Here is a 22,681-nt window from a genome sequence, read left to right as displayed (position 1 = left end):
TTGGGCTGCGTTTGTGACAGGTACCTTTGGAAAAGTAGCAGCTTGGTCCCAAAGACTTTGATATGTGAATACAGTTGACTTACCACTGCATTTTGCCCCTGAAGGCTCGTGTTCAGCACGTTCAGATGTCATGTTATGTCAACTAAAAATCCAAAATCAGCCAGCCAAACAGGATCAGATAGCTCTGGCATCGGTTGTCCCTTTTTTGCCAAGAATTGTCCGATTTCTTCCCTAAGAGAGTAGAAGCGCTGCAGTGCAGACCCCCGACTGAGCCATCTTACCTCGTTGTGATACACAACATCTCCGTATTCAGCCTGAGAGCCAGTGTGGTGTAGTGGTTAAGAGCATGGGACTGGGACTCAGAGGATCTGGGTTCGAGTCCCCGCTCGGCCATGGAGCCAACTGGGTGACTTTGGGCCAGTCACAGTCTCTCAGCCCAACCTACCTCACACGGTTGTTGTTGTGGGGATAAGATGGAGGAGGAGAGATAATGTAAGCTGCCTTGAGCCCTTTGTAGGAAAAAGGCAGGATATAAATCAAAATAAATAAATAAATAAATAAATAAATAAAATAAATGTTGAGTAGAAACTGCTGAAACTGGTGGTGGCACAGGGCGTTGGAGCGAATATAATTAATAGCCTTCATCACCGGTTTCATAACATGATCATATTTCAGATGTTTGGCACAGAGAACTTGTTGGTGAATAATACAGTGGAGTTTTATAGCTTTGCCTCCTTCTTCGCTGACTTTGTTACAGACTAGGGTTGATAATCTACTTCACTCGCCAGCCATGGCAGGTGCGCCATCCGTAATAATCCCAGTGACTTTATTCCACGGTAGTTTCATGTCATCTATGGCGGAACAAACAGAAACAAATAAATCTGTTCCTCTTGTTTGGTCCTTAAGGCTCTGGAGGTCAAGTAGCTCTTCACTCACGTTCATGTCATTGTCCACTCCTCTCAAAAAAATCAATAACTGAGCGGTGTCAGTTGCATCCGTGCTTTCGTCGCAGGCTAACAAAAAAAAGTTAAACTCCACTCCTTTTGCCTCTGTCTCTTAATATCGGATGAAACGTCTTCAATTCTCCGTACCACAGTGTTACGAGCCAGGCAAACATTGGCAAACTCTTGCTTCTTCTCAGGACAAATTTTCTCCACCATTTGCACGCAGTCTTTAATAAATTCACCCTCAGTAAAAGGTTTGCAGTGCTTGGCAATCAGCGTTGCCACCTTGTAGTTCGCCTTTGTGGCATTTTCATTTGACTCACGGGCTCTTGTGCAAAAGCGCTGCTGTGCCGTTAAAGCAGCTTCCAGTTCCTTCAATTTTTCGCCGCGTTCATTCCCAGTTAGCTTGTTGTAGTTAGCATGTTTCGTCTGGTAGTGCCTCTTGATATTGAATTCCTTGAAAACAGCCACAGTCTCTTGGCAAATTAGGCAGACACAGTTGTTTCGTATTTCAGTCAAAAAATAGTCCAATTTCCACTTGTCCTGGAAGCGGCAGCCCTCGCTGTCAGCTTTTCTTTTTTAAGTTACAGTCGCCATTTTAGAAATGGGCACACAAGCCTTGTGTCACAAGGGTCACGCGGCAAGAGTGCTGACTCAGGTCTACTGCCATCTTCTGGTGAAATATAACCACCAGCCTTGAAGGAGCAGAAGGCAGTGGGAATAGCTGCGGGAACCGTTGTGCGGTGAAGGGAAAAACGCCGGCAGGTAGGGATGAGTGACAGGCTGAGCTGGCGGAGAGAAGAGGCTGCGGGCCACTCGAAATGTGAAAACGGGCCACAATTGGCCCACGGGCCGGACTTTGGATATGCCTGTCTTAGGGGTTGTTTGCAAGGTTGAGAAAGTCACTGTTCTGGGCTCTCTCTCTTCAGTTAGAACAGATGATAATGGTCAAGTAATTTTAAAACCATTATATATAACTAAAAAAAGATACTTTAATTAACATTAGGTTTTTGTTGTTGTTGTTGTTATATTTCATTTGTATCTCAGGGTTTTTTCCCCTTCTTGTGAGGAGGCTGCGTAGGCTTAGATAGCGACATACAGGTATGTGAGGGGGTGTCACATGGAGGTGGGTAGAGACCTGTTCTCCCCTGCAGAGGAAGGCAGGATGCGCTCCCACGGAGCAAAGCTCAGGGAGCCAAGGTTCCATTTGGATGCCAGGAAGCACTTCCTGACCGTTAGGACCCCGAGGGTGTGGAATGGGCTTCCACGAGAGGTCGTTGAGGCCCCATCGGTGCGGGTGTTCAAGGATAGGCTGGACGTGCACATGGTGGGCATGTCGTGAGCGGAACCGGCTGGTGCCGGAGGTCAGACTAGGTGGCCCGGGAGACCCCTTCTGACTCGCTCTGTTCCTATGTTTCTATAGTTCTCCTACACTCCATTATTATCTTCACAACAGCAACCTTGTGAGGTAGGTCAGGCTTGAGAGTAAGTGACAGGCCCAAAGTCACCCAGTGAGCTTCATGGCTGAGTGAGACTAGAATTCAGGTCACTGTAACCACCATGTTCACGGTTAGCATTCTGATGCTCATTATGGGTCAAATGAGTTAATTGATAGGGAAACAATGAAATTAACTTCTACAACATCCAAATCCTGTGGAAAGGGGACTTCCTGGTTCCTGCAGCAAGCAGGAAGTCATCACGGACAGTTCCAGGCAGTGGCCACTGCCACTTTTGCTTCTGTTTCTGTTTGGCGATGTCTGCAGTTGGATCAGAGAATGGGAGAAAAGTTTTGCTGTTAGTCTAATCTGGGTGTCATCGACATAGCAACATTTTTGGCTTCATGGAATATTTGACTGCAGCCAAAAAGCAAGCAGTCAAATGGCAATATTTTGACCAGTTAATTAACCAGCATGCCAACTCTGCATTTGCAATTTAAAGCTTTGGTTATTAGCAAATGCTTGGCACAGCTTGAATAATTCTTTGGGCCATGCCTTTATATCTGAGTGAAAACAATTCTGTTTGCAATGGTATTCAGTTTTACACTGATTTACCTGCTCATATTCACCAGCTACAGCTGCTGGACACATGCTCTCAGGACTAAGAGGATGATGCATGAGCTAAAACCGTGTTCTGGAGACATTCGGAAGCAAGTGTGGCCTTTAGGGATTGAAGTTAGTTGGGAACCATGAATCTGAATCGATGCATCCACAGCGTGATGGGATGACGCCATTTGCAGTGCTGATCAGAGAGTGCTGCCCTCAGAGCTCCCCCCAAGAAGCACTTCCTGTCGCAAGGGATTAAACCACCATTACTGACCCGGCGCGATAGTAACACTTCCTCCTGGCCACCTTTGTGGTTTAGCAGTGAGTGGACTGTGATCCTCCCCCCCCCCCCCCCCGCCGCCCTGATCACACATGGTCTGGCAGTGCCCTGATTTGCCCCACGGCAGCCACAGTTTGCTGACACAGCCGCATAGGGAGGGACTTGGGCAGTGCAGCAGGGGCACAGCAAAAAGGGGCGACTTTGCTGGAGCACAGACCCTTTTGGCTACTGCCCCCCCCCCCCAGCATTGGTGGCACAAGCTCCTCCAGTGAGGCAGAGCAAGTGGGGGCTGCTAAAATGGCTGGGGTGATGAGCTGGGCATCCCCTCCCAAGCAAGACGGCCACACCAGCACTTCTTGTAAGAGTTTTATTCTACACAGGAAATCTAAGCATTCATAAGTCTCTGAGGATACACAAGGAGAAGCGTTGATCCCTCTCTGCCCCCCTTTACTCTAAGCTTTGCTTATGAAACCTTTGGGGCCAGTCTCTGGAAGGTGGGGTACTGTGAAAATGCATCTGCCTCCATTCTGCACTCTGAGCCCCTGATTGGTCCGGCCTGAGGCTGTGACAACAGGCCCACGGGTCCACGTCTTCAGGAGGCTCGTGTTCTCCATCCAAGAAATCTCGTGTTGTCCGTCCAATTTCTCCATCCGAGAAATCTCCCTCCTCCCGTCCTTGGTTTGCCTCATTCCCACATGCAGGAGGGAGACTGGGCCCCTGGCTGTCCTTGAGCTACTTTCATCCAGGGCAGGTGCAGGCCTGCCACTTAGGGCAACAATCCCGTTACCGGAATGTGAGCTTTCACACATACACACACAGAAACCGAGTGAGTCATGGTTCAGCCTTCCCCACATCATCCTCCTAGTCTGAGCTATCAGTCCCACCAAAACAGGCCATCTCTCCTGCATGCCTGGGAATCTTGTCAGAGTGCGCGCGCACCACACTGGGGACCGCCTGCAGGCAGTGAGTGCCCCACACTGGACCTACATGGAAAAAGGGAGCAGAAGGGCTAAAGTACAAGGAGGAAAAGCCTACATGGGTGTGTTGACTAGCACTTGTTTGGTATGTAAGCAATAAAAAGTTTTCAATAGCTGTATTTACTGACATTCATTAAACAAGGCAGAAGACCTCAACAGGATAAATAGAGCTGACCTTGAAGGTGATATGAAGAAGTGCTTGAAGAGCAATCTGCAGTGGGGTGTTGGGAGCAGAAGGACTAAAGTACAAGGAGGAAAAGCCTGCATGGGTGTGTTGACTAGCACTCGTTTGGTATGTAAGCAATAAAAAGTTTTCAATAGCTGTATTTACTGACATTCATTAAACAAGGCAGAAGACCTCAACAGGATAAATAGAGCTGACCTTGAAGGTGATATGAAGAAGTGCTTGAAGAGCAATCTGCAGTGGGGTGTTTGGAGCCGAGGACAAAATGGCAGATCGCCTGCCGTGTCCAAAGTCCAGCCTGCAAATACCAAGCTGGAAAGGAGGCACGAGGCTGGACTGTCTTTTTTCGTTGACTTCCTCCCACTGCAAGCAAGGATCATGGTGGCACTGGTGAAGTTCCAGTGACTGGGCTGAGAGCTCAGCTGGGGCCCTTCAGAGGAACGGAGAGGCTGTGCCCCAGTGGATGCAGGACCCCCTCCGTGCCAGAGCAGCCCCGTTCAGGGGCTTGCCAGCAGCAAAATACCACTGCTGCTCGGTCGGATCTGGTGGCGCTCGGCCAGGGCCTCCAGGCCAGGTGTCTCTCCCCACTTGTCAGCACAGCTCTAGCTCAATGGACCTGGGTGTTAGCACTGCTCAGTCCAAGAAGAGCTTTAAACAAGGATATCCATTGCTTTAGAGTGTCCCCACCTGAGGGCATCATCATGAAGAAACCTTGAGCTCAGGCCGCTCTTTCTTGGACCACCAGGGCAAAGATGATTGAAGCTGGATTGAGTTGGTGGCCAAAATCCTCTCTTCATGCTTTCCTTCCAGATGTAGGAAGGGCCATGTGCCAAGGCAGAACGATCTAGTCCCCCCATCTCAGGTGTTACAACTATTAATCCAATGCACTTCCTGCCCCATAGAAGCTAAATTCTTCCGTGCAGCTCTTCCAGAAAAGCAGTGGGGTCATGTCTCCATGGCAGCTGTGTTTCGGAAGATGATTCGGAAAGTGATCAGCAACTCGGAGGAGGGAAAGAAGCCATTGCCCAGGGGGCACCTCAGCCCATTAAGCAAGCACCTGCAATGTTGCCGTCATGCTTTGATGAATGACAAATGGGCACATCATGTGCTCTGGCTGCTTTTCAAAGCCGCGGCAGCTGGGAAGGGATTGAGACATACTGGGATCACTGGCATTTCTTAAAAAAAAAAACCCTCTGGCAATTTGCAAGTCACTGTGGGCTATTTTCTGGCTAGAAGCTACTCTGCACATTTGTGCCAATGCAGCAAACAGTTCTAACCATGTGTGACACGTGTAATTGTGTCGGTTGCCCAAGACGGCAGTAAAGAGAAGGGAACTGCTTTTCCTGGTCCAACTGCAAAGGGCCGGCTGCCCAAGACAGCAGTACTTGTACCCCAGAAAAATCCCCCTCCGTACACCTCACAGCATCTTCGTAGCTGCTTGGATGGCCACAGCTCTGTGGAGGGAGCACTTGAGCAGGCCTCCTGCACCAGCAGAATGGCTTAGACTGGCGCAGAAAGTTAAAAGGGTGGGGGAATGGAAGGCGTTACCAGGTGGCCGGATTCTCCTCCTGTTTCAAGTCCTTAACTTAGCACCAAGACCTGCTTGTGATGCTATGACTGCAGCTCAGTCATTCCTGCCTTCGTAGGGTTACCCCCTTTCACCCCATCCTCCTTCTTCATGAAGCCCCTTATAACCAGAGGCATTCACCCAGAGGGACGGTGGGGGGCGACTGCCCCCATGCTGGATCCCAGGCTTGGCATCATCTGAGAGCAGTAGCAACAACTTCCGTGTAGCATCTCACCTGTCCTTACCTGAAATTTCTAGCCACACAGACAAGGCTCAGGACAGGGAAAATAACCAGGCAGGCAGCAGCATGGCCAGGCTTCCCCACACTTCCCAGTAACTCAGTTTTGTTTTTGTTTTCATTACAATTTCTCAGTCAAATTAGCACAACGGCACTCTAGGTTACACATAACCTGTGTTTGTGATGGAAGCCATGTTCCACGAGTTGCAGATTTTGTCAGGAAACATCAGAGGGCAATCTCTAAAACTATATTGTCTTTTCTAATTATTTCAGCCCATTTTCTTATTTTCATCATACCACCAAAGTGCTGCAAGTGGACATCCGGCAGACCCCCCCAGATGCTGCAGCTGTGAACCAGGCCATACCAAGGCTTCCAAATGAACCACTGGGGCAAGGTAGCTCCCTATTTGAGAACAACGTTACCGGATTGGCTCCCAAGAACAAACTGAGTGCCCAAGAGAAACAGGCTGAGGTCAGAAAGCTTCCCAGATCAGTTGAGAAGCAAACCAGGAACACTCTTGTGACAGCCAATAAAAAAGCACCTGAAAAAAAGTTAGAGCCCAAACAACATGAGACTCAGGTTGAAGACAAGCGTATGGCACCTGCAGTGAGTTTAAACCACACTGAAGCTTTGGATGGTACACCAACATCGAATAAGAAAGAAGGTGAAAAACACAGTGCACCAACATCTCATCTGGAGGAAAAGAAAAGTAAAGGTGAGGTGTCACAAGCAAAGAAGCCAGCTGAAGCTAAACATGTGGCATCAGCAACCCATCAAAAGAAGGCTGAGGGAATGGATGAGACAAGAGCATCCAAACTACAGCAGCTAAAAGCTAGCCATGTTGCTAGGCCTTCCAGAGCAAAGCAGGCCTCCGAGGAACCATCTAGAGGTGCAGACGCAGCTCAAGGGCGCTCTGCCCAGCTTCCCACCATTAGGGATCACAGTGCTTCTGCCACGCACCGTGTTCCTACAGCTATTCCCCAGAAGAGGTTTAAAGCAGCTGACTTCAAACTTGAGCCCCAGTGGGCCTTCGATGATGAGTATCTCCTGGATAACTCCTTCCAGCAGTCTGTGAGTAGATACAGTAGACTTGGTCACACATCTTCTAAAAATATCTGCGTTTCCTTATGTGCTAAGTAACTCTAGACTTGTTGTGGGCCTGTTCACTCATCTGTAATTTGGGACCACACCAAAAGAAAATTTAAACTGAATGTGGAAAAAAGGGAGCTTAACCCTGTGTTTAGGTTTGCTCAGGTAAGACGTTTTAATAAAGCTTTGGCAATTGCAGGACCTCCGTTGAAGACAAGAAGAGCCTCTGCCCCCAAAGAAAAGTCCCTTACTTATATAACATTCTTTGGTTATGCAGAGAGAAATAGAAAGCTAGCCATTTACTGTGTGTAGTAATTACAGTAATCACAGATACACCACACAAAGGAGGTCACTTTTTTTGCTTGTTTTGATGTTGATTTACAAACTCCAGACTGCATCCTGGATTATCACAGTTAGTTGTAAGTTACCACATCTTCTCAAGAATGTGTACTTGTTACCTTCAGAACACATGCAAGTGGACTTCTTTCCCAAGAGGCCGAGTTGACCCAACAAAGATGCAACATCTCTGACTTCTACAGGCTATATTGTTGCCTGTTCTCTCCCAGCCTTCCTGGCATTTGGTCCGAGGGCTTACTTTGGGCTCTTACACTATTATTAACATCTGGTCTGGTCTGAGACAATGACTACAAAGCATTGAACTATTAGCAGGGAGTCCTTAATGCACCTAAGTCTCTGAGCTCGGACACCCGAATATATCCTATGCCCTGAACAAGGCATGCCTCGCACCCTGATTTTTATCTAGACAGCCAGTTTTTACTCCCTGGGGTGGGGGCCGGGGGGAGAAGAGGCTGGAGTGCCAATAGGAATGGGTGTAAGTTCTCAGCCCCGGCCTACTCTCCTCTCCATCCTCAGCATGCCCATTTCTATTTCTGCTGAGGTGCATTTGCAAGCTTGGGGGAAGTAGTTGGTGCAATTTTTTGTGTGCAGCTACAAGCGGGGTAGGGAGAGGGAGTATCAGCCTCTAGTGTCTCAAAGTCCCAGTGGGACTGACAGGGTTTTAGCTGTCCAAGGGAAAAAAGGGCAATAAAATGAAGGCAAAAGAACAACGCTGACACAAAAGAAGATTAGATTGCTACTTGAAATCCCAACAGACATTGAAGCTAAGGCCAGCTCATGGACTATTTTATTTATTTATTTATTAAAACATTTCTATGCCGCCCCTTGCCAAGGCCTCGGGGCGGACTACTGATCTAGACTGCATGCAGTGGATCTTCCATGGTTGTCCATACCAAAATTTTTTAAAAAATCCTAAACTATGAAATACCATGTCAGGAGGCAGGGAGAATAGGTTAGAATCCCCCCTTGATGCCTCCGTTTTTACATGGAAGAAATTTCTTGTCTGGGAGATCATTCAATTGATCTGGCTTCTATCTGCAATCTGGTATAGTTTGGACATAGGTTTAACAGCCCAAAAACTCTATGTGGCAGCTGCTGCACCACAGAGCATGGAATACATATTTTTAAGAGGCCAAAATGTATTGAGAAAAATCAAGAGACTGTGAGATCCATCTCTAGAAAGCCTATTTCTAGACCTCATAATTGCAAAAGCAATTACATGAGCAGTCCTTTTCACCCAAAGTCCTTTGCCTTCCGCCTTTAAACAGCCTTTATATGCATTTTTCTTTGCCTGCTTCCTTCCCAATATTCTGTGCTTTCTCCAAACTATTATTTGTGTTTTTTAAAAATTGAAACAAACATTGCAACTGGAAAATAAACTGTTTATGCAAATTTACCCAGTAAGTGTAAAGTTTGTTTAAGTAACCAAACTGGGAGGTTTCAGTAAAGAATGCCAGGAAAGAATCACCACCAAGCAAACCCATAATGGAACAGTTTTTCAAGTATAGCATTTGTGTAGCCCGAGGCTGTTTGCAACATGAAACCTAGTGTTTCAGTCCTACTTGTTCTGAGCAGGACGCCCCTGTTTTTTAGACACTGCTTTTTTATTAGAATAAAAGGAGGTTCAGGAAGCCTTGCACCCATTTTTTTAACCTGAAAAATGGGTAGAATTAGACAGGTCACCAAGTGTCTTGCAGCAACTGTAGAGGCCTTGCACTTTCTCTGAGGGGTGTGAAGCAACAGGGGGCTTAAAAAAAGAGGCTTCCTTCCTCTTAAGCGATTTTGTAAAGGTCAGGTGTGTCATCTTTATTATCTGTTGAAGACCAAAGCACCCCAGAATGCTTTGCACCGGGACAGGAAACAATAGAGTGCTGTTAGGAAATTTATTTGTCCCCAGCTAGTGTGTGAATTGCAGCTTGACTTGGGCAGAACAAAGAAGGTAATAAAAAGGCGCTGGCACCGCACCCCATATGTCATGGCTCTGCCACACCACGGATGTCAACACGGATTTCAGCAGCAGGAAGAAAAATAGATCCTGGGAGTAGCTTATGCTAAGGATATTTGCTTCTTAGGATATTTGGCAAAACACAAAACACAGATGCTGAGAAAACTGCCCTGGCCACATCCATCACATCAATGGCACTCGGTTTGATGGCCTTAATGACAAGAAGCTGCTCCTGCTTGAACAAGTTTGAGTCCACCTCCTAACCTTGTCTCCTTCTTCTTGTATTTCAAGAGCTGCCCCAATTCTCTGCGGGACAAGGCTGCCAAATCGGACTGGCTCAAGAATGTGCTTCTGCCCAACATCACGATCTTCATGGACAAGAGTCACTTCAGTGACCATGAATGGGAGCGCATGGAGCATTTTGTCCCCCCCTTTGGTTTCATGGAGCTAAATTACTCATGTGAGCACCTCTGCTAAGCAGGTTCCTGGCAGGAATTCTGCCCTGGAACAAGGAATCGCCAGCCACCTGTCCCCCAAAGTTCCCCAGTTACTTGGTCCTTGTCCCCACTGTTCTGTGATCAGCCTGATCAGACAATGGAGGGGACTGTTGTCGTTTTCCCCGAGGAAGCCCTGAATGAGAGGAGACGCGTGCACTCAGATTCTCTGTGTGTTTGGGCGAGAATTTGGGTGTGTTTGTGTGACACCCAGCAGGAAGCAGAACTGGCCCAACAAAGAGTTGTAGTGAGGTGGCATCCTCAGGTGGAGGAGCTTGGGTGGCTTTCATGGAGTGACACAGTTTTATTTCATTAGTCCATTAATTGATTTTTGTACTGCCCAATAGCTAAAACTCTCTGGGCAGTTACAAAAGATTAAAATGTGAAAAATACAATATAATGCCATCTAAAACACAAGGCAGAAAGCATTTACACTGAAAAGCTTTTGCATACAAAAAGAGTCAACAACGAAACATCCTAGCACCTGCATGAGTAAAGCACTGCTGTTTTCTCGTTGTGCACATGTTTCCTGAAAGTGGACTTTAGAAGAAGACACTTACTGGGAGGGGCTTTCTTCTGTAGCCCAGGCTGTTTATTGCACTAAAAACAGTGCCAAGTTAAACTGGTCTACTCAGAAGTGAGCAGTTTGGAAAAGCACTCAAATTGCAGCGGAAACAATTGTAACAGTAAAGTTGCACTGATTTGGAGGGAAATGATGAATGCACTCAGCTTTACTGTGGGCTCAGTTAAAGGCCCAGGATCCCTTTCTCCTCTGCCTCCTCGCCTACAATAGGATGAACTGTTGTTTTGTACGTCGTGTTATCAGCTTGTTTTATAGTCTTGACCGGCAGGTGGCAGCAGCGCCCACATTCACGGCAACCGCTCTCTAAAGACAGGCGACTTCAGGCACCACCTCCCTGAAACCTGCATTGCTCCCCCCCACCCCGAGCACCTGGGTCCCTGACGAGTGGTGAGGGGGTCCCCTCCTCCCTGGCCATGCGTCCCCCAGTAGGGGAGCTCCATCTGCCATGATGGTCTCCGGGAGTGACTTGCTGGTCTTGAAGAAGACAGAAAACAGAAATTCTGCTTCTGGAGAACCGAAGAAGACTATTCTTCCATCAGCTTGGCTGGCTGAGGGCTTTGCTTCACGAGGCATTTAAGGTGCACTTGTGATCTCTCACTCAGGGAAGTTTGCAAGGTCTTTCATGCACCCACGGCCCTCCAGGGACTCTCCTGTGTTTCCCAGCCTTTCTTGGCAATCCTTTTAGAGTGAGGAAAGCCTGCTGTTAAAAGTCAAATTGCAACAAAGAGGAGTAAAAGCCTCGCTGTGGTTGGTAATAGAATATATAGAAAGGCAGGGAAATACAACCTCCCAACCCCCCCCCCGCCAAAACAAAACAAAAACAAAAAACCAACTGTTTAAAGAGATGTGTTTTTCCTCTTGCAACAAAAGCGAAAGAAGGCTCATAAAGTAGCGGAGCAAACCCCTCCTGTACAGAAACCCTGGGTTGTGTACATGGGCAACCTATGATGTATCTGTTTGATCCTTTATTGCCCAGGTCAGAACTGCATATATTTAAATCCATATTGCACCTTTCAATGGATAAAAAAGAAATCCTCAAATAATTACAGACAGTATTAAAGAATTAAACAACGATAATGCAGGATCTAGTTACATTCACTAAATGCTCTTGCTGGGAGGAGCAGAGAGGAAATATTCCCAGATTCCTGTTTTCCCCTGGAAAGCCGCTTTGGGAGGTTGGGGACTATTTGGAGCAAAGTGGAGGAGTCATAGAAGCACTGAAACAGTGCGAGTCAGAAGGGGTCTCCCGGGCCACCTAGTCTGACCCCCGGCTCCAACCAGCTCTGTTCGTGACGTGTTTATGGGGTGAAGGAGAAATTGGCACCTTGGTGCCTCTGGTGGGGATACCACCCCTCTCCTTTCTCCAAATGATAGAGAAGGGCAACTCCGTTCAGAGCAGCTCAGTTCAGAGAAGGGCAGCTCTGGATCCAACCCTTAGCATGAAAGGCCACAAACCCTAACCAGTAAGGAACCTTCCTGTCCCACCTTAAAGCCAAGTCAGCAGCATGTTCCCGGCTGGTTCTTTTCGTGTGTCTTGCTTCTGCTCTATTTCCCTCCCAGTTCAGAACACCGTACTTTTCTCTGGCCCATTAGCCCTTCATAGGAAATAATGATGCCTTTCTCTTTGCAGTGGTCAAAGAAGTCCTATCGATGCTTCCTCCTAAGCCCTCCTACCAAGTTCTCTTTGCGCACAACAGCAGCCAAATGTCCAGGTGTGTCACCTGTGCAGTAGTGGGAAATGGGGGCATATTGAACAACTCCAGAATGGGCCAGGAGATTGATTCCCATGATTATGTCTTCCGGTAAGAGCCTCTGAATTTTCCCTATTTATTTATGCATTGATTTAACAGATTTATACCCTGCATTTCCTAACAAACAAACCTCCAAGATAAAAGAAATACAAAATGTAAACAGCGTAAAGCAATGAGATGAAAGAATTTGTCTATAAAACATCAGCAACAGAAGATAAAGCAGTATTTAGAACTTTTATAAACTGCCCAGAGAACTTTAGTTATTGGCAATATAGAAATGACATCAGTAATGAAGATAAGAACAGCAATAAATAGATTGGCACCTCATTTCAGTAGTATAAACCCAATAAAGGCTTTGGCGAATGGGGCGGCATAGAAGTCTCCTAAATAAATAAATAAATAAATAAAACTCAGCTCACTATTGCATGCTAGCAGCTTAAGTTATCAGATGCTATCAGCTTAAGTCCCTCCTGGAATTAACAGCCTTAGCCATCTGCCAAAGAGCAGAAGGTGAAATTCCATCGGGAGGAATTCCAGAGCCTCGGCATGAAGAGGCACAGTGTCTCTCTTCCATTTCTGCCTATGCAGGGATCCACCTCCACAAGCATTCCCATCATTCACAGTTTAGAGCAGACCTGGGCATTGTACGGCCCGTGGGCCACATCCGGCCCGATGGCTGACCCTGACTGGCCCGCATGAGGTCACTGGCACATTAAAAGTCAACCTTACTATGTTAAGCGCTGGGAGATTACATATGTTGTAAATTTGCGCTATATAAGTAAAATTGAATTGAATTTATTGCTTTTCATGTAATGTTGATGTTTTTGTGAATATTCATTAAATAGTGTTGTTCTGTGCTCCACAATTTCATTGTATCATTGTAATGTTTCATTTACTGTTTTTATAGAGATACATATAGAGCAGAGCTGTAAGTGTATTGGTCCGTCCCTTAACAACTGTCAAAGTTTCTCATGTGGCCCCATAGGAAAATTAATTGCCCACCCCTGCTTTAGAGCAAAGGGGGATAACTCCTCAAGCCCAGCTAGGTTGGCTCCTTCCATGAGTTGATCCCAATTTCCTCCCCTACTGGATACTTTGTGAAGAGGCAGGGAAAGGAATCCCATTTTCTGTGTGTTCACAGACTGGTGATAACAGGAGGAACAGCAGCTCTGCCTGCCCTAGATCTTTTCTGCAGCAGGCAAAGGCCTGGGGCTGGCAAGGTGACTTTACTGCAGGTGGACCTTCTCATGCACCACGAGGCCAGGAAGGACCATCCTGCTAATGCTCCCAGTAGGGACCAGATAGTGCCAGCCGGTGTGGCCTTCTCCCTGATGCCCTCCAGCGCACAGTGGGCTGAGTGAGGGCTACCTATGCAGCATGGCCATTCGAGAACCTGGTGATGTTAAGGTGACAAGAGGGGGCTTCTGGAAAAAGGGAATGTGGGTGTCCAACCTTTCTTTCCTTTTTGCTGGTAGTCTTCCGTCAGCCCTCGCAGGGGCTGGAAATGGCCCTGCCTTGGTTCCAGTAATGATCTCACCTTCATGCAGCTGGCCAGCATCGTTTTTCATGTGGATGTAGACATGAAAAGGAGTACACACCTTCACACATGCGTCCTTGATCATTGGAGGAATCCTTTAACACTGAGCGTAACATCTTAAGGGTTACTGGATTTTAGAGATCAAAGACACCGTTGCTTAACCCAGTAGTAATTTACTGAAATGAATTAAAAATACATTTGAAAGATCAGGCTAAGGCAATAAACATTTATAGGATTAGATGTTATGCTTACAAACAAATGGTTCTAAGGATCAAGACAGGCACGTTGAAGGCAATGCCTCGGTGCCTTTGTTCAGTGGACTGTGAGGTGTGGCGGGTTGGAGAGGAGCCTGGTGATCAGGACAGGAGGGAAATGAATGTGGGGAGGGCAGCAGGGAAGGTGGACGAGGTGGGTAAGAGAGGAAGCCAGCAAGTGAAAAAGAAATTCTTGGTGATGCTCACACCTGAGGAAGGGGCGGAGAAAACAGTCCCTGGAAAAGTGAAGAAGAAGCAAGTTGAGTGTGTTGGTGGAGTAGCTGGGGGAGGTCTGGCAAGCGAACGGACTCGCTGGGAGCACAAGGAAAGGAGGAGTTCTGTGTTACTTGTGATGAAGATGGGTGCCTCTGAAGCAGCAGAGAGAGCGAAAGAGGAGGAAAAGGGGCTTTCACAAGCCTCGTTTTGTGTGTGTGAGGAAGGCTTCTCTAGGTCAAAGGGTCCTAACCCTTGGAAGGTTGAGTGCTGCTTCTGGCCCGGCATTTAATTATTAAAACTCAAAGCATGGCGTAGAATCCTGTCTCTTGCAGCTCATCCAAACCAAGGTGTGTGCTAGTTTCAGCAGTAAACTGACATCTTTCCTTTTTCCCAGCTTGAAGAAGGCACACATTAACAGGCAAGGTGTATTTACTTGTTGATGCTCCATGGCCGATGATTGGAGCCTCACTGCAAATTTGGAAGTGGTCTTCCAGGAGGGGGAGGGGAGTAATGATTCAGTCTGAACAATAGTCTGAACAATAGTGGATGCCCCAGAGGGATCATGGCTTTGAATTGCCTTTCTGCTTAGAAAGTCAGGCCTGACTTTTAGGTTTCTCCTATGCTTTTCAAAGCAGGAATGAGGCTTCCCTTTCTATGTTAAAAAGCAGAAGTGGGGTATCTGGTGACAGAATCTTGGTTTTCAATTTGTGAGGAGGAAAGTAAAACTCAGTCCATGGGAAAGATCAACTGTTTGAACCTCTGCTGCTTTATTGACTGGTGCCCCAGTACCTTCAGTCCAGTGCCCCAGTACCTATGATAATGAATTACTGGGCAGAGGTAAACTCAACTGCAAAATCTCAGCCCATGTACTGACACATTTATAACCTGCTAGTCAGTACACCAATACAGATAATCTTAGTACAATAGCATCCTGATGCCTTTGGGCATCAGATCAGAAATACTGTCAACAATAGGATGGAAAGCAGTACTGATTGCGGTATTGATAGGTCAGTCTAGCAAATTCATTAGTGTGCTGGGTCAGTCAGTTTACACATGCAAATGCATCTGATGGAGGAATCTGGTTTGGCAAGCACACTCAGCAGGAGCTTGCCTCTGTTTAGGTGGGCCCATTCAGAAACAAATGAACAGCAGTATTTCAGTTTTTCTACAGCTGATAAGAACACAGGTATTTCTAGTGAGGCTTCTCAGTCTAGCTAAGAATGCCATCTTCTTAAGGCTACAGCAATGCTAAACAGTGACGTGGCTTGGAAAGCTGGTCCTTTGTGAGAAGGAGTTGTAGCTTGGTTTTTATAACACAAAGGCACATATAAGCAATATTTTTCTGCCGGGATTTATCTAAATTTTCCCAACACTGGCAATATTAAACTGTGTATCTGAAACTGATGCAGTTCCTAGGCATTTTCTGTGGACTGCGTCTTCCAGCAGGCAGGAAGTCAAATTCTGAAAGCTTAGAACAGTGACTTCTATTAGGCATCACTGAAAATAACAGAGCACCCCACAGTCATCCACCGATGTGGGAAAGGGGAACTTGGTTTGTCAGAGATCAGTCCAACTATCTTGGGGAATGATGGATTCACCAAACACTCTTTTTCGCATTCGGATCTGCCACTGTTGTCCACAACCTTTTTGCTCAAAATGTTAGGGAATTCCAGCAGTTACATTAAGTCCTCAAGTGTGACCGTGCTAAAGCAGTCCTTGATTCCGTAAAGAGGAGACTATCAGGTTTCCAAGGAAAGCTCCTTTCAAAGAGAGACTGAACGCCAGATCTGGGTTTTAAACACTGTGCATGTAGCATTTATTCTATGATATAAAGAACACAGAAGTATAAGAATACAAGTTCAACCATCATCAGCAACAATATCAAGAGGCCTCATTCACACTCGCATTCATGCAACACTCATACTCACAGCCAATAGACCCTCTCGGTGATCCACTGGGGCTGTGGGTGACCAGTAGCAGTGCTGTTCTGACACACACGGGAGCTGGAAAGCCCTGGCATTTTATACCTTTAAGTTGACGCCATCAGCTTAGTCCAACTGGATCGAACAGTGGACTCCTCTGAGCAGAGCTGACACACAGAACGTGCTGGTCCTTATTCCATTCTCTCTCTGGATGGTACAGCTGTGGGCTTAACTGTTACGTTCCCTTCTCCAGCCACCCCCGGCCTCTCGGTTTTCTCAGTCTGGTCAGTCCCATCATGCCTTTTCATTCTTCGTTTTCTTCTGGGTCTTTGGCCTTCAGGAACCCAGGCACACTGTGACACAAGTATATTTGAAGTATGCTCCAAAGGTCATATTCTAGCAAATTTGCATTATACGTCAGCTCTCTGCATCTTGGTCTTGAGTGGGGTTTCATTGTTCTGACATACAGAAAATTAAAACTTTCTCTCATACCTTCCGTTTTGGAACTCCTTCCTCTGAACACCTTGCAAAGTCCAAACTTGTGTCAGTTGTATTGCATCATCTGTTAAAAATCAGCCATGTGTGCAATGTGTAGTATAATCCATGATGGAGATCCTACATGGCTAACTTTGCAATTTGATCTGATCTCTTGGGCCAGAGTGAGTGGAGCTGTGATCAAGGATTATGAGAAAGATGTGGGAACAAGAACATCCTTCTATGGATTCACATCCTTCTCATTAGCAACTTCGATCGCCAGCCTAAGTGGTCAAGGATTCAAGAAGGTTCCCATGGGAAAGGTAAGGCAGATCCCCTTGCAGGATCCACAGCCCTCCCCCTTTAGGATAAACAGTGGTCTAGAAGAGCAATTTAGCTCAGGAAAAGAGTGGAGAGGGAAAACTTAAGCCCCCTCTGAGCTGCACAGCTCAAATCTGATCCCCAGGATGCTTCCACCCCTGCAGTGGCTTTTGCCTTGTTTAAAAAAACAAGATCTCATCACAAATCACCTGGCATCTCTTCTAGTTTAGCCCTTAGAGGTCTAACACAACACAGATCTCCTGAGGATGATTGCTTTTCATTTGCTCCAAAGCCAACAAGCAGCAACTGCAGAGAAGCAGGACTGGACAACAGAGTTTGCTCAGCAGGGACTGCCAATGCTGCCTAAGGCATGAATGCTCAGGAGCTCTTGCTTCAATTCTCTCCAGTGGCTCCTCGTGCAGAGAGGATTCACGATCTGGTGAGATTAGGCTTGGCATGAGGTGACCCTTTAACTCCAGGGGATGTTGTATGTCCCAGAACAGTGGCCAGTCACTGTAGCCCCTGGACTAACGCCTCCAAGAGGTCCAGTGTCCGGTTGATCTGGGCCCTCTCCAGATGTTTAAATCAGCGTTGCAAATGTTGTGGAGTGTTCTGTTTTCTAGTTTCTCTCATCTTGACCCCTGCTCTGTTGCTCTGAAAGGCTTAAGTTGGTGGGCACTATTTACATAAGTTATTCAGAAAGTGATCAGGGGCAGAATGTGGATGTTGGCTGGCCAGCCTAGAGGACGCCCCATCCTACCCATTCATTAGAAGTGCTTCGGCAGTGCTTCCGCTCCATCTGCTGTGCTCCCTGACCAGGGTATGTGTGGTGTGTTTCCTAGGATATCCAGTACCTTCATTTCCTGGAAGGAGAACGAGATTACGAATGGCTCAAAGCTCTTCTGCTGAACATGAAAGTCAGAAAGGGATTTTTTGACTACTACGGGTGAGAGTTGCTGTGCTTCCTGGGCCCTTTTCAGAGCCCTCTTCCTTAAGCTTTTTGTAACTTACGTTTCTTTTCACAGGAGGCTTTGTGACAACCCCACTAGACCTCCATTGTGAGCAGGCCTAGATAAGAATTATTTTCTACCTCTTCTTCTGGTGTAAAATACACTATAGTGGCTGGGTTCAGACAACAAAATAATCCACACTTAAGGGTAGACTATGTGGATTATGGTTGAACCATGGGCTGTTGTTGAAACATGGCTATCATGTTGTCTGAATCCATTTATGCTAACAAACCATGGCTTGTTAACCACAAACAACCTGTGAAATGAAACCATGGTTTGTTGTTGTATGGTGAAATATGGGCTTTCACCATAGTTTATCTCAGCTGGGTTTAGACAACACAATAACCCATGTTTCAACAATCACGCACAGTTCAATGATAAGCCACTCTCAATCCATACTCAAGCCCTTGAGTACAAGTTACTTTGTTGTCTGAACCCAGCCATTGTCTCTTAGACCCTGGAGACAGACAATGCCATCCTCCATCACTTAGTTCTGTATGACTTGCATAAAAGATGGCAAACCAGTTTTGATTGAAATCGCATGTGCTCTGCCTGAAGCCATTTCTTTCTTTTCTTAGATCAAGGCCTAGGGAGAACTTTGATAAAGATTTCAACCTGGATAAATACCATGTGATTCATCCAGACTTTCTTAGATACACGAAAAACAGGTGAGTGATATGTGAAGTTACCTTTTAAAAAATCTTGGGTATGTTCTGATATTGGTAGCATCTCAGAGCAGGACGGGTATTCGGTGGTGACAGCCAGGTCAGCCTCCTCCTCCTCGCTCCACTGCTGCCAGAAATGGCAGGGTGTGCGCCACACAAATCCCCACCAGATGATTTTGGTCGGCATGTTCAAACAGTGAGCAGAAGGTTTTGTTTCACCCTGGTTGAAATGGCACCCTTAGCACAGACAGAATCATTTCAACAGATTGTTTCCACATTGACTCCAGAAAAGTTTCTAGCCAGCTTATTTGCCCATGTTTTCAAGGTGAGCTCCATAGTTTAGCAGTAGGAGCTAGGAAAGCTGAGATGTTATTCTTTTATTTAGTTATTAATGTATTGAAATATTTGTATCTGACTTCCAGCTCCACACAGGGCAGTCATGGCTGCTCACATCAGTACAAACAATCTAATTCATAGAACAAAAATAAACACTGACCAAACAGCAACAACAAGCACAGCTGAGATTTTTTATCAGTGCAGTGGCTTCTGATTTGCCTCCAGGCCCAATTGGAAGTGCTGGTGTTTACCTGTAAAGCCCCAAACAGCTCGGAGCCAGGCTACTGGGAGGACAGGCCCCTCCCCTATGAAGGTACCTATAGACTGATATCCTCTTCTGAGGCTCTGTTGTGTGTCCCGTCATCAAAAGAGGCTCAGCTGGTGGCAAGACAGGACAGGGCCACAGAGCAAACAGAATGTTGGATGAAGTAAACCTTTGATCCAATCCAGGAGGGCTCTTCTTATGCTTTTACATTCTCACTACCTCAGGAAGTGCAAGTTTGGAAGGATGTATTTGCCAAGGTACCAGGTACTTTCAACCTGAGTCCCAAAAGGAAGGCAGCGTTTGATTCTCCCAGGCAACTGCAGGGTCCTGACATTCCACAAGAATTCTCTGAAAGCACCTGAATGAGAGTGCAGCTGCAAAATTTATATGACATTGCAGTGGGATTCAGTGGATCTGTATTCGCAGTCTGAAAATTAAAAGTTGAATTTCAATTGCCATTCCACATGGGAAGGTTGCCACGCCATGACAGGTTGCTACCACTCTCTTGCTGCAAGGGCACTTGTGGCTTCCAGGACCAGGGTGAAGAAAACGCTGATCTAGACATCATATCTTAAGGACATCATTCATCCTGAACGTGGGCACTTGGGCCTCATGCAAATGTCACACAATCAGTCTCATCCTAAGCCCTTCTTAGCCCAACCATCTTTTTGGAAAGACCCATTTGGCTAAATGCATTTTTGTATGTCTTACGCATTGTGTGATTGCCTTTGATTCTTTGTCATACATTCTTGTTCTCTTCATTAATGTATGTTGCTTGGCATGTGTATTTTTGTCTTTACAAACCCAACAAAAAGTATTATTTAAAATATGTCAACTCTCTTGTGCCCCACGGTAGGTTTTTAAAGTCCCAAAATGCAAACAAACCTTACTGGCGGATCTATAGACCCACAACAGGTGCTTTCCTTCTATTAACTGCACTCCACCTCTGTGACCAGGTAAGGGTTTACAGGTGTAGCACAAGACCTAAAGTTGCTGGTCTGAGCTGTAAGGATGGTGCGACCAAGTCTCACTTCCTCCCCAGGCAAATGAGACATCTGTCTTGAGCACCAGTTCAGCCAGAAAAACTTCTCTACCAGTTCTTGGCTCTGCTGCTGCTTCCTCTTCTAGCCTTTTAGCTAAAATCAGCCTTGCAATTCCCGGCTGATCAGCACTCACATGTCCCCTCAACCTACACACTCTTTCCCCCCTCAATCGCCCATTATTTTCCAAGCTACTTTTATTATGTTGGTGGTTTCCATGCACTTCAAAGACATGTGCATCCCAGTGACCTTGTAACTGTTGCCGCTGAGTGTAGCTTGAAAGTTTTTCCCAGTTCCACCCTTGTTTTTCTCTTCTCCCTCCTTTCTTTCCCTGCTCTTTCCTTGCACCAAGTTTAACAAGACTTGCAGACCAGAAGAAGGCCAAGGCCCCCTCCCATTCTCACTTGCTCCCACATGGTGCTGTCCTGCAAAACAGCCTCTCACTGATGTTGTCAGTGAGGACTTGTGGCAGGAAGGGGAGTGCAAGGTGTCCTTCTGCTGGGTGCATCCCTGCAGGAGGGGGAGAGGAAGGCAGCGGGGATTCGGGAAGCACTAGCGGAGAGCGGGGAGGAGGCTACAGTGGCTTGGATCTGCCTTCCCCACATATGCCACCTCCACCTCCACCTTTTCCCACAGCTGCTTTTGACTGCATACATATGGAAGAATGCAGCTCCAAATCACTATACCAGATGCTTTTAAAGCTCTTCTGAAGTACACCATCAAAGGTGCTCGTGCTGTTAGCAGAATCAAAAAAGGAAAGGAAAGGAAAGGAAAGGAAAGGAAAGGAAAGGAAAGGAAAGGCCTTCCACTTTTCTAGAAATTGCCCTTGCAAGTGGTGCTTGCTCACTCTGTAGACAAGTGGATACCCAGCTATGTTCATTCCCAACTGCATTGAGGCCAGTTTGCAGAAATACCAGTATGGCAAATGCCTGGAACACAGACAGACTCTGGTGTTTCTGGCACAACTCCCTTGCTGGAAGCAAGAAGGGGAACCAAGAACGCTGCTGGGCTGTTGTTTGCCCCACTTTATGCTCCTCACCCTTGTCTCTCTGCCTCTAATGGCCACTTTCATATTCCTATACTTTACACCTTATTCCTTCATTCCTTCCTTCACTGTCCTTTCTTAAAAAAAGCTCTGCATGTTGGCCAGTTTAAAGTATGCAAGTTGAATGATCATTGTGTATTTTCTAATTTGCATGACTTAGTCCAGCTGCATTGTTTTATAATGCTCCACCTCCCTCTGCCTTTCTCATTTAAGTCAGGGCTTGGCAATCTGTCAATATTGCATGTCATAATTTGGTGCACCAATTTTCTCCTTGCCTACTTCTGGCCATTTGTTAGTTTTAAAACGAAGGCCTCGCAGTAGAGTTGATGGTGAGGTTGCTTTGAAGATGGAGGAAGCAGCATTGCGGGAAATAATGTTCAACCCCCTTCCCCTTGCCCTTTCCCTTGGTCAACGTTTTCCTCTGGGCAAGTGCTACCACCTGTGCAGGGGGGGGGGGGGGAAGACGGGTCAAGAAGCAGTACCGGCCTTTCCTGCAACACCTCAGTGGCTCCCATCAGATCTGGAGCTGGTTGCTTCCAGCTGGGGAAAGGGCAAGGGAAGGATGCTACTCCTTCATCTGCAAAGCTCCCGGCATGGAGCTGCTGGTAGTCGCTGCCTTTTCAAACCCTGCAGGAGATCCGAATCGTGCTTCCTGCATGGTGCATCTAGCTCGGCCCCAGGTCTCGTTTCCCAAAACTCCCTTTCTGCAGCCAGTGCAAGCTCCCTTATTACGACTCTTTGCCTCCCCCAGGTAAGTGCTTACGGTTACATCACAGAAGGCTACCAGAACTACTCAGATCACTATTATGACAAGATAAAGAAGAAGCTAATTTTTTATGCCAATCATGATTTTGATCTGGAACGAAGGGTGTGGAAAAAACTTCACGATGCAAACATCATGAAGCTCTACCAACGATCCTGAGATCCTGACTGCTAGCTGCTGTTGCCGCTGCCACTGCTTCTTTTGCCAGGCAGAAACTTTAGAAGTGGAAGCGTTGCCCAGATCCAGCATCTCTGGCCAGTAGCTCCCTGCCTCTCAAGACTTTGTTTCTGTGGAATTCATTTGTGCATTGTCAGAATCCCGAAATCTCAATTTGTGAGAGGCCCGGTGGGAAAGATCAATCGTTATGAACCTCTGTGTCTT

The 22,681-nt window shown here is 46.7% G+C and overlaps 1 protein-coding gene across 1 annotated transcript in view; it reads left to right on the top strand.

Annotated features, from left to right (window-relative positions):
- The window catches only part of ST6GALNAC1 (ST6 N-acetylgalactosaminide alpha-2,6-sialyltransferase 1), a 28,106-nt gene extending 5,647 nt beyond the window's left edge, over positions 1-22,459 (top strand). The window contains exons 2-9 of the mRNA XM_044454060.1: positions 6,506-7,304; positions 9,916-10,084; positions 12,332-12,503; positions 17,040-17,178; positions 18,019-18,122; positions 18,765-18,854; positions 20,309-20,408; positions 22,289-22,459. Of these exons, the coding sequence (XP_044309995.1) occupies positions 6,506-7,304; positions 9,916-10,084; positions 12,332-12,503; positions 17,040-17,178; positions 18,019-18,122; positions 18,765-18,854; positions 20,309-20,408; positions 22,289-22,459 (1,744 nt within the window). The remainder of the gene's footprint in view (positions 1-6,505; positions 7,305-9,915; positions 10,085-12,331; positions 12,504-17,039; positions 17,179-18,018; positions 18,123-18,764; positions 18,855-20,308; positions 20,409-22,288) is intronic.
- The last annotated feature ends 222 nt before the right edge of the window (positions 22,460-22,681 follow it).

This window comes from Varanus komodoensis, unplaced genomic scaffold, assembly GCF_004798865.1.
Source record: "Varanus komodoensis strain SLA01 unplaced genomic scaffold, ASM479886v1 scaffold7_1, whole genome shotgun sequence".
In the NCBI taxonomy this organism is placed as follows: Eukaryota; Metazoa; Chordata; class Lepidosauria; order Squamata; family Varanidae; genus Varanus; species Varanus komodoensis.
This window is presented reverse-complemented; position numbering and strand designations above follow the sequence as displayed.